The sequence below is a fragment of the Scatophagus argus genome, chromosome 2 (genome assembly GCF_020382885.2).
Source record: "Scatophagus argus isolate fScaArg1 chromosome 2, fScaArg1.pri, whole genome shotgun sequence".
NCBI lineage: Eukaryota > Metazoa > Chordata > Actinopteri > Scatophagidae > Scatophagus > Scatophagus argus.
This window is the reverse complement of record NC_058494.1, coordinates 21,965,558-21,977,466: the sequence shown is the minus strand read 5'-3', so window position 1 is coordinate 21,977,466 and position 11,909 is coordinate 21,965,558. Positions and strand designations below refer to the sequence as shown.

Sequence of the window (11,909 nt, the reverse complement as noted above, 5' to 3'; positions counted from 1 at the left end):
ACTGTGACTTCACGTTCGTGCACGAGAGGGGAAACCGGAAGCTCTCAAAGGGACATAAAACTGCTTTTTTTAAGAACAAACGAGAAATACTGCATGTGTTACCGAAAACTTACAGATATTAATGACTTATTTTCTTTTCTTTGCAAATATGGCGAGAACCTTGATGAAAAGGATTAGCAAGGTGAAGCTGAACACCCCTAACAGGTCAGTGGTTGTTTCCACACGGAAGTGCGGCAAGAAGACGTGACCATCATTGTTTTCCATTTATTTCCTCCTCTGACGCCTTCAAGTCTATATATATGGAACATAATGTACATATTCAGGACGGCAACTAATGATTTTTTTCTATTAAACGATTTATTGTGCACGTAAAATGTCAGAAAGCAGAAAAAAATGACTAAAGTGACATTCTTAAACTGCCTGTCCCATTCAATTAATAGTCCACAACCCAAAGATATTCGTTTGACAACATGAGACACAGAAAAGTCAGTGCTAATAAGCTGAGAGAAGTGGAAACTTGGGAGTGAGGAAAAATGATTAATACTACACAGTATAGAGGTGGAAATGTTTTCTTTGTCAGTTACAGTCGGCTCCTTAATTCAAGGGAAACTTTCCGCTACAGCACAATAATGCTTCTGTCTTTGTAACTTAGTGCGCAGCAGTCTGAAGAAGGCCTCCCAGCAAAAGCAGATGCTGTGGCATGTTACTGCCCATGGTTTTCGAAATGAAATGCTCAACAACACAAATGCTGTACTGTCCACATACTTTTGGCCATAAAGTGTGTTAGGTATCAGCATTAAATCAACTCATGCCGAGTATCACACCAAATACTGACTGGAGTCACAGCTTATATAAATAATGTATTCCGACCTTTGATCAAAGGTTACTTAAAGATCATTTTTGGCCGTTGTTTTCCTAGTGAGTATCATCAACTCAATCACTTTATACAACGACAAAATATTGTGGAGTCATTGCAGAAACATGGGACATCCCATAACTGAAAGCAAAAACAGTGGCTCCATCATAAAGTGAAGTGCTGGTAAATTATTTACACAGAACAGTTAAAACAGGTCATCCCATAAAGTCACCAAGAAGATGAATCAACAAAGCTGATTTGACCGTGTTATTTTATTCAAAATATTAATAATATCAAACAAACAAACAAAAGAGTATGTTAAATGTCAGGTCACATGGACAAATCTATAAAATCAAGACATTAACAAAAACATGGCGGTAAAAGTCGAGTCTTCACTTGCAGTACCTGTCTGCTTTCATCTGGCTTCTCCTGTAACGAAGACAAAAAGACGACAGGTGACGTTCAGTGTTTCAGCATGTCGGTGCAAACTGTGACACCATTTATGGCTAAACATGTTACTGTATTCACATAAGCAACTGATGAAGGTGTTTTAAACTCATTGTACATTCAATGGATGTGCAGATGTGTTTAGTACTTCAGCTGACACACACACACACACACACGACAACATGCATACATTTTCACATACCCTCCTTGTTACTACTGCTAGGATGGTGATGTGAACAGATTTCTCAGTCTGTTATAGTAACTGCTAAGGTTACTGGAACCCAATCCCAATTGTTAATTGTAAAACAAACAAAACAGAATCTGATGATAATCCTTCCTGACATATACTCAACTGAACACAGTCCAAAGACAATATATTTAATGTTGTACCTCATCAACTTGATTCATTTTTGTAAATTGACATATATTCTCAAACTGATGCCGGAGACACCTTTCAAACAAGTTGTTACAGAGCAGCATAAGACTGGGAAAGCTGTGTACTAGTCAGAAAACACCTCCCACAGGTAAACAGGTTCATCAGTAACAGTATTATTTCATCAGGACAGTCAGACACATCACGACTGGGTCTGAGAGGTCGTTCACAGGTAAGGACAAGGAGACATTCACCATCTGATAAAACGGTCTTCAGCAAACACAGCTTGCTTGCTTGCATGCAAATGTGTTCTGTTTTTATGTACGTTTTGCACAGTGTGGAATCAGGATTGTACCTACGTACGAGCTTCAAAGTAAACACGCAATTAACATGGACTGGTCCCACTGCAGTGTGGGTTTTACTGCTTTTATGTTGCATTGCTGTCTGGATCTGTACGAATCTGTGCAGTTTGATTTTATCCAGTCATGTGTAAATTTCCTTCATACCTTAAGGGACATTTAAGGGAGAGTGACAGGATAAAAAAAAAAAAGATAAATTAGGTGTTTGAAAATAAACTTCTGCTGAGCTGACTTTCACACCTGTCAAGCAAAGCTTCATGGAACTTCCCGTCTGTTCTTGCTTTCTTCAGCACGGTGGCGTCTTCCTCATTAACTCTGAGTCGCCGATCTTGAAAACTCTGAAACTTCTTTCTGTAATTCACACAGCAATATTTCACAACTGTTAGAAAAGAAATGTGCAAAGGCAAGTTACTCACCTCTCCATTCACACACACACACACAGACTCACCCTAAACATTAGCGACATTTTCTCAACTTATCCTCTTCTGACAGCTGACACTGAGGCTTTAAGAAGCTACAGCTTTAAAAGAAAAAAAATCCAGATAACGAGCCCAAGAATTAACTAAAGCAGAGTATCTAACTGTTGACAGTGGCGGCTAAATCGCAACAGTCTGGATGGCTGAGCCGAACAGCTGCTGCAAATCAATATATAAAGTATTATTATTTAAATATCCGGCTAAGACTAGAAGTTTTATCAGGGATAACAGTGGAATTTGTTAATGAAAGTGGAATATCCTTTTTATTAATGAGGATTTAAGCTCGAAATTGTACATGTATATAAATAAGCTCTGCAAGAAATTTAGCAAGGTGTCACTGTGTTACGGGCTGTGAGGACTTTATCCTCCTTCATGAACATTTTCCTTTATAAATGCGCATGGAGGGCTTAAAATAATCTCTTCTAAAGTAAGAAATCTTAACAATATATTCAAATATCTGTGGAACAGTGGGATAAACAACCAAGGCAGCTAGTCACAAACTTCTATGATATTTAGTTTCTCTTCGCTCTGCCTGTGTTTTATGATTCCCATGCTGCACTCCATCCTGAAAGGCATTCTAGACGCTAAACACTACATCAAGACACAGGCTCAAGGGCAGCCATTATCAACATGTCAACATGATGATTCCATTTCCCCAGCATTCATCTAAAACAAATAACAGAGCCAGAGCACAGGCCAAAACATGCCAAGCAAAAAAAAAAAAAAACAGCTTCAGACATATTGCCTGGAACTTAATAGGCTGCAGATGGGTCATATATAAAACACTTGCAGCATCGGAAGCTGAAGTGCGGCGTTGCCTGCTTTCTCATCACACACAATAGCAGATCATCAATTGCATCTTTAAGGCGCGGGACTGATGAGGTGGTAGCTTAAAGGCGTGATTTCACATCCAGGGATGTGATTTTGCTGTCAAAATTTTGTCAGTACAGTTTGACACAATATGAAGATAATGGGAAGGAAATCACACTTCCTTCCACGTCAACCGTTTAAATCGCAGAACGTAAAGCTGTTGTGAAACGAAAAGCATAATTACTTATACAATGTGACAACAGCTTAAAGACAAGTGCCACATAAAATACTACTTCCAACATCTAAAATAAGAAGAACAAGACAACCGAGAGATACAGTCTGTGCTACACTGACGAGTACCTATAAATTATATCCATTACGTGTGCGTAACGTGCACACACATCATTTCTAAACAACAAATCGTCTGCATGACAACCAAGCAACTCATCAGTTGAGATGGACCAAAAGAAAACTTCAGGAACACAAAGTAGGGTGGATTAGCCGCAAACAACATCCACAGCTACCAGTTAAATGCAAGACGAATTAGACTGTTTTAAATATCACAATGATACCATTACTGTGAATTCTTTTGAACATGATGACATGGTGAAAATCTCATACTGTGACAGCGCTAATCTGTATGTATGTAACACTGTGTATGTATGTCCACTGAAGAGCTGAGAGACGAGTTTTCACAGTATGAAAGTGCATGCGTGTGAGAATCACTTAAAACACAGTCCAATAATAAACACTATGCTAAACTTTAAATCCCTATTGACACCAGAGGCTGTACTGTTGTACAAAAACATAATTACCATAGACTGCTTTGCAGTGTACAAGGGTTTCTAGTTTGTTTTTTTTTGGTCATTCTGTATTTAACGTGACCTATAACAGCATCCACCTGCTCAAAGACTTGTGTGGACGATTCTGATTGGCTCCTTAACTGCATTTATGCAGCAGAAAAAGGTCTATTGACCGGAGCAGAGGATGACAGACGGTTAATATGAAGGTTATATGCAGGGAGAAGCCAACATGGGTTTTCTTCTTTTGCAGTTGAGTGGGCTGCTTGTGTATTGAGTCAGAGCTGAAGTTCCACACAGTGGAGGTTACGTACACATAATTGACCTCGCAGGACTTCACGTTGCCCCTGTCCTCTTCTGCAATGTCATCTTTACGCTTGACCACTCGTTCCACACTCGATCTGATCTGTTCGGCAAAGGGGGGGGCAGAAAGACATGTTTTACACTGAATATCAATACCTTGAATCCCTGAAGCGAGGTCACAAACATTTTCCCCTTCCGTCTCCACAGTCAGGACCCCATAGAGGTTGCATGCTTAAAATGAATGGATTAACATGCGACCTTGTGGAAGAACACAATTTACACATCACCTTCACCATCTCGTCCTCCCCTGCTGTCTTGCTCTTGGCCACAATGTCCCCACTGTCACTGTAGGAGATGAAACAGCTATTTGCTGCCAGGAGAGCCATTTTGCCCTGAGGCAGAACAGACAGAATAACAGAAGAAGAGGCAGTAGATTAGATAGAACTGCAGTGGGATTGGTTGTTGTGACAGACATGAAAGGCTGCCTGATATTTGATGTAAAAGCGTCTCAAGGTTGTGCCGGGCAGGTTGTTTATAGGTTCAACAAAGCATCAAGCAGTGCACTACAGTGATAAGGTAGATGCATTCTGCATAATGAATTAGTTCCTGACTACAGCTAAGTGTTATCTCCCACAGGCTAAACTCCAATCAGCCATGAGGCGAGCCATGAAAGGCAGGGGAATGTAGCAGAAAAAATTCCCAAATCCATTTTTACGTGACAGGAAACAACTGTAAAAAAAAAATCTTAATTTATTTTGAAAAAAAAAAAAAAAAAGGACTTGCTTAGACAAGTTAAATTTAAGCATAGTTCTTATTATCCATATAGTATTTATTACAGCATTCTTTGCACTTTCATGCAGTCTTGCACTATTTGTACATACATCTGAAACACTTATTTTCACCATCAGCCAATCTTTTGATTAGTTTCTGGAGCCTCTACTGCTTTATCAATAAAAAACAGACACCAACATATTCAAATGTGTTATGATTATATTTCTAATCATTTAAGAAAAAGAAAAACATTAAAGAGTCACATTTGCCAATTACTTTTACGTTGATCAACTCACTGATCAATTCTTTCTTTCAGCTCTACTTGTATGGAGAAGATGACATACTGAGCCCCAGCAATTTTGCTGCTTAACCAAAGTTTTTAGCACATCTTGTCTTTCTAAAGGCAAGTCATTAGAAAAAGTAAAGAGCAAACATTAGTATGTCTATCCATATATTATGTAAGAGACACACCATGAAGACTATACTGTGTCTGTGCCCCAAAAATGGTCAGATGTCCAATAACTCAGCTCAAAGAGGACAGTCTGAAACTATGAGCTACAGAGAAATGGGCACATGGGTCTCTATTAATTTAGCCATTCCAAAAACAAATAAAACATACAGTTAGGGGCCTGAGTTAAACAACTGAATCAAGATCAGCTCAAACATCAATTCATCAGTAGGGAAAAAGACAAGTCCATAAGACTGTCTAAACGTTTACATACTGTGCATCTTGTTTAGGCCTCCACTAAAGAGCCCCGTTGTTTAAGGAATAAAATATCAATCATCAACTAAAATGCCGACAGTTTGTCTCTAGCCGAGGACATTTGTTGCACCTCTCTCCCCATAATTCCCTGTCATCTCCTTCTCCAGTCTGTAGTCAAGGCTTAAACCTATCATAGTTCCAAAAAAAAGGGGTACGGCTAACACAAAAGTCACCGGACCAAGACAGGACAAAAGAAATGTGTAAGAGTTGTACCAGATGGGGGGAAAAAAGTGTCATCAGTATAGCCTTCTACTGGAGTCCTCATTGAACAGTGCTGAATGTACATATGCACCAAGATTAGGAGAAACTTCAGAAGATCCACTCACATCCTGGAAGACTGCTTCCCATTGTTCTCTGGACCCAATAGCATCAGAGCGCCCCACTACCAAACCCTCAGAGTTGACACCAAGGTACTTGCCATATCCAGACTTCAAGGCTATCCTGCAACAGCAAAAATGACCAAATGAAATTCTACAATGGCACCACACTGTCTGGTCTTTATTTCGGTGGTTTTACAGAAACGCTTTGCTTTAATTACAGGGAAAGTTAATATTAATATTAGTGGAGAGTTAATTTGTGACCTGAAAGGTGCAGAAACAGCTCCAGAATGGGCTAATGGAAGAGTAAATTACTCTTGCACAACTAGACACTGTAAAAAGCCACTGCAGTAGCTCGGCATAAAATCAGTGAGTGAAGATCATTTGTGGATGCAAATACAACGTGCCGTTTGCCTTTGCTTACTCACCTTGTGTCTGACAGTTTGATGGCAGTAAACTGTTCTGGAGGGTCAGGTCCTTCATCCTCTGAAACACATAAACCAGTGTTTACCTTTTCACTGTCTTCACTGTCACTTTTTTTTTTTTTTAATTTATAAGATTGGATTGGACCTTTCACCAGTCACCCTGGTAACCAGAGTTGATGGAGGAAATGCTTTGTTGTACTTTATCAGGCATGAAAAAAATCACAACAGAGACAGAAAAGCCTGGTGCTTGTTGGTCTTTCATCACCCTACAAGTTGTAAGCTTTTTGTTCTGTGTGGGCAACCCTCAACCAATTTGATCTGTTAACAACCAATTTCACCCAAAACTGATGTGTGGTGGGTTTTTTTTTCTCTCACTTTACATCCTGGTGCTTCCCAGCAACGTGCCAGTCGTGGCAGTCGTGGATCAGCGGTTAGGGTTAGGGTGTCGGACCCGTAACCGGTGGATCGCTGGTTCGATTCCCTGTCCCGGTGTCCATGGCTGAGGTACCCTTGAGCAAGGTACCTAACCCCCACTGCTCCCCGGGCGCTGCATGCGGTCGCCCACTGCCCCGGGTTTGCTGTGTGTGTGTGCACGTCACTTGGGTGGGTTAAATGCAGAGCACGAATTTCGTTGGAGTGAGTTCCCTCCAATGACAAAATATGTCACTTTCATCTTTCATCATCTTTTCAGTGTGTTTCTGTCAACACAGCCCCTTATTCTGCCTCTTTTTTGCCACACACACAACAAAAATGTAGTAGCCTATTGAATTAGTTACTGCATTAACAATCACATGCCCTTATTAAAATGTCTTCTCACAGCAAGTTACTCGAGATCTATTCCTGTTTACTAATTATGCATTCTTGTAATTAATAATTCAAACTCTCTGGATATGTGCTGTTATGCTGATCTGGGTTCAGCTTAACAGCACTCAGACATTCAGAATAAGATGTGTTGCATTTAAATGTTGAAGTGTCCCAGGTCCCTCGTGATTTCATACAACTGATCTACCTGTGATTAGGTCACCGGCTGACCCTCACAGTAAATCACACTTGCGCATAATTTGCAGTGCGTCATACAGGCTTCAGGTCAAGGGAGAACAGAGCCTGCCAGGCATTAACGAGAAAAACATTATTAAAGTGTAGGTAAATGTGACATGGGCTGCTTTTTCAAAAAGGCTGATTATCAAATACATCAGATACTGACCCTCTGAGTTGGCTAAGGCACTATCTGCATGTTTCCACTGACCTGCAGGTGAATGCGAACACTTTTTGCAGTTTTCTAAAACGCTGCATCATCCGCAGAGTGGCGCCTGTGCAGACAATCCAGTCAGGAGGAGGAAAATCTCTGTTTCCATACTGCTAGCTCTTGTCCTCTCTCATCTCCCAGAAATGAGCTTTTGTGCATGCTGAGGATGAGGATCCACTAAGGGAATTGGAATGCTTCAATCTCTCAGCCATTTTCACTGGTTCTCAAAAAACGCGGGCTGAATTAATTGTTAGTAGTGTTTCGCTCCGGGCAGACTGTTTCAATGAGCACCACTCCCTCAGAAGTGCCTGAAGGCAGAAGTGAGCAAAAACTCTGAGTTAGCTCTGTCCTTACCCTCAACTCAACCCCTGTTCAGCCTTTTCAGTCTGGTGTCTGGATTTACTACTTAAATACTTACTGCTTTGTGGACTGAAGGCAAAACCCTCCTTCATCCCCAGAAGGCCTGAAGCCTAACGTGAGCAAAAACTCAAAATTGAGTTTTAAGTTCTTCAGTTTGTCCAACTGTGGGATAAGTCAGTGGATGCAGAATTGGCAACTTCAGTTAAAACAGCTAAGATCCAACATGGTACTACTGGTGCATTATAATCCTACTTTGCAATTTCTCCCAGTGAGAGTCAATTCTATTCTTATGTGCTACATCTATCAGCATGTAAACGACAAGCAAAAGCATCAACTCCTCACATTTGAGAAGAAGGAAACAGTCGATTAACAAGAAAGCTACTGATTAATTTTTTCCCTGATGGACTTAATTATTAAAATAATTGCTACAGCTTGCCTCTAAACATATAAAACAAACACCCTAATAAGCATCTTTGTTCGGTATCATTAACTGCACAACAGCGTACTGCAAAAACAGAAACATCACTAACCCTGTCTTAATCCTGGGCAGCTAAGAGCATTATTCACTAATACAAAACATAACCTAAAAAATACACTTCAAAAATGTGTTCATCTCTGGCTCAGAGAGGTCTATGGATTAAGGGCAAAAATGCACTTGAACATCTAAGAAATTCTCATGGAATTAAAAATGAATGGTTGAAAATCTCTGTAAAATACCTGTGAAAATCTGAGTCTGAATCTACTGCTACTGTTAATGAGTCTCTGGCAATTTTATTGAGTGCAATGAGAGAAATATGACCAGTAAAAACTGTTGCCATCTTACAACAAAATGAAAACTTTAACAAACTTAAAATATACAGTGTGTTAAGCAGGGTACCCATCCAAAAACATTTCTGCTGTACAGGAGAAAAGGGATAAGAGTGAGCCATGGGAATTACCCGTCTCCTCTGAAATGACTGTCAAATTCTGAAGTCAATCCAAAGCGTCTTCTTACCGTTGTGTGGTGCACCGAGTGTGAAGAGCCCACTGTCCAGGGCATGGATGTACGAGTTGTTCTGCATTTCTATGGCAACTGTTCCAGTGATTTCCCCAAAGCTGCTGACACACCACCAACCACCTGGTGAGCAGAAACACATGTTAGAAGCCGTAACATAAAAAAACCCCAACAACCGCTGCTCACCATAGTTTTAGTAGTTAACTATTGCTAACATTAGTTCAGTTAGCTAGTGGCGTTACAGGTGAGTGTAGTCTGCCTGGATTGTGACCTCCGATCATGAGGGGAGCCGCTGTGGGCAGAGTGGATCAGCTTAATCGAGCTCCGCAGCTTCTCAGTGAGCACAGCTAGCTGGTTAACTGATTGATTGATAACTGAAAGACAATGTTAGTTAATGTTTTAAATATTTTAAACTAAAATTCTTGCCATATCCTACAAATTGCAACTAAATATTTCTCCCATAAGAGGATAACAAAATAAGCTCTCTCACAATAATTATCTCAGCCATATTCATTACACGCTGTAATAATAATAATAATAATATTCACTCCTTAAAGGGAAGATTACCAGGATATCAACATATTTTAGATTTTGATGGCTTCTACAATTTAGAAATACAGGACATAAACATACCAACAACATCAGGTTTTTCTTCTTCATCGGCCGCTTTTCTCTTTTTATCTTTGTTTTTCTTCTTTTTCCTGGGAAAACATAATAAAACAAACAAAAAAATGTAATTAGCACGCTAAATGTTTAATTACACAAGCCTTGCAAGCACACCCAAACATTAACTCTCCCAGGTGGGAAGTTAATTTATGGAAAGTGAATACATTTTCATGCAACCCCAAGGCTCTTGAAATCAATAACAAATGGCTGAGTTGGCTGATTAAGTTGTTATTATGAATTACGGTTCCAAGAAATGAGCTACAGGACCATCAGGAAGGACTGAACCCTGCTGACCTTACAGAGCAACTAAACACCAGGTTGAAAGCAGTGTTGCACTGCCTTCTCTGACTCGAACTTTAAAGCCTGTTTTTAGCATCACAGTTGAGCGTGGTCAGAAATGTGGTCTGTTGCACCTGTAGCTACACCCAACAGCCATGTGACAGGGTCCATCACTGCAGTACAGTGAGAAAACAAAGCACTGGAGGTCAGCAAAAACAAATTACTGTTCCAATAAATGTCTGTGCTGCAACATCAACTTAAGACAAACTTGGACCTTTTGTTAACAGTACATTCAAGTTGAACATAACAACGTGAATAATGTTCACTTAATAATTTGTAAATTATTACTAGTAAATAAGAAATGCAGAAATGACTCAAATAAAAGCCTTGTATACTGTACAAGGCTAAGGCTTATGGTAATTATCCTCTCCACTGTTTTCTTTTCACACACTGCTGTGGTGAGAGTCAAAGTAGTTTAATTATTGTTCCAATCAAAATGATGCAATGCAATTACTGCACTCGAGATCTGTGGACGTTCAATCAATGAAAAGTTTCTTAGACTTCATTAATTCACTGTCTTCATATGTTACGTCAGGTCAATATATTTAAAACACTTGACGTTATGCGACATTTTGGCTAAAGCTAAAGTTATTTTTGGACAAAGTGAATTAGTTGATGAGCGCTGAACCACAGCTGGTATGTTAAGCACCTGGTGGCTGGTCAAAAGAAGAGCCTCTAGTGTTAACCTTAACAAAAACACAACATTTAACGCTAGCGACTGCAGAATTTTCACATCACAAGACGTTGAAGGCTCAGCTAGCTTTAGCACAGGTTAAACACACTCAGGTGGATAGCCACCAACAATACGGCAGATGGTAGCGATTAGTGGCGGTTTTCCTAAGTAACAGGGACACTTACCCCTTGTTAAGACCTTTTAAAACAAGCTTGGTTGATTTTACGTGAGAATATTCAGCCATTGCTTTACCTAGCGGTTAGCACAACCACTTAGCAGTTTGCAAGTCGTGTTTCCGACTTCAAAGACAACAAGTACGGCGGCCGCGGAGGCACACTCAAAGTCGAATCCAAGCGCATTCGACCATTAACCTGCAGGGTATGCATCTCACCGAAATACCCTTCTACTTACTTAACCTAAAGAGATGCTTAAATCCACTATCTGTGAGTTATTGTCATGTATCCAAACTGCTTCTTTGATGGGTTTGAACTGAGTTTGCTTTGGATGTCTCCATGGGAGAGAAAGTGAAACTCCAGTTAAAGTGGACTGAAGGTATCCTGACAGACCTTGAGTCAATAGTCAAACACATGCAATTTTCTCTCAGCTCTACATGTTTTGTCCTAATGTGCACAACCAAGTGATAACTGAATATCCATACTTTCCTAATGCCTGGTCAAGCTGAGAATAATCATTGCTGTCATTCAATACTACCTTAATTACACGGACTAAATGTTTCTTTAATATATCAGATTTAATCATAGCAGAACATAAATCATAAGAGACATTTTAGCAGGATTGAGGTCAGACGAGGTGGCATCTTCTTGCCAGCCTGCCAGCCGCAGCCACCCAACCCTACCTCAACACACACACACACACACACACACACACAGTAGAAATGCTAAATGTTCTCTGAGTCAAACCCTCCAGACCC

At 40.1% G+C, this 11,909-nt stretch overlaps 1 protein-coding gene across 1 annotated transcript; it reads right to left on the bottom strand.

Annotated features, from left to right (window-relative positions):
- Positions 1 to 1,109: 1,109 nt before the first annotated feature.
- On the bottom strand, positions 1,110 to 11,365 carry frg1 (FSHD region gene 1). The gene is made up of 9 exons (XM_046370556.1): positions 11,164 to 11,365; positions 9,934 to 10,001; positions 9,301 to 9,423; positions 6,704 to 6,761; positions 6,285 to 6,399; positions 4,712 to 4,816; positions 4,436 to 4,527; positions 2,276 to 2,386; positions 1,110 to 1,285 (listed from the first exon to the last, which is right to left on the bottom strand). The coding sequence occupies exons 1-9, from the start codon at positions 11,220 to 11,222 to the stop codon at positions 1,249 to 1,251; spliced, it is 768 nt and encodes a 255-aa protein (XP_046226512.1). The 5' UTR covers positions 11,223 to 11,365; the 3' UTR covers positions 1,110 to 1,248.
- Positions 11,366 to 11,909: the final 544 nt, after the last annotated feature.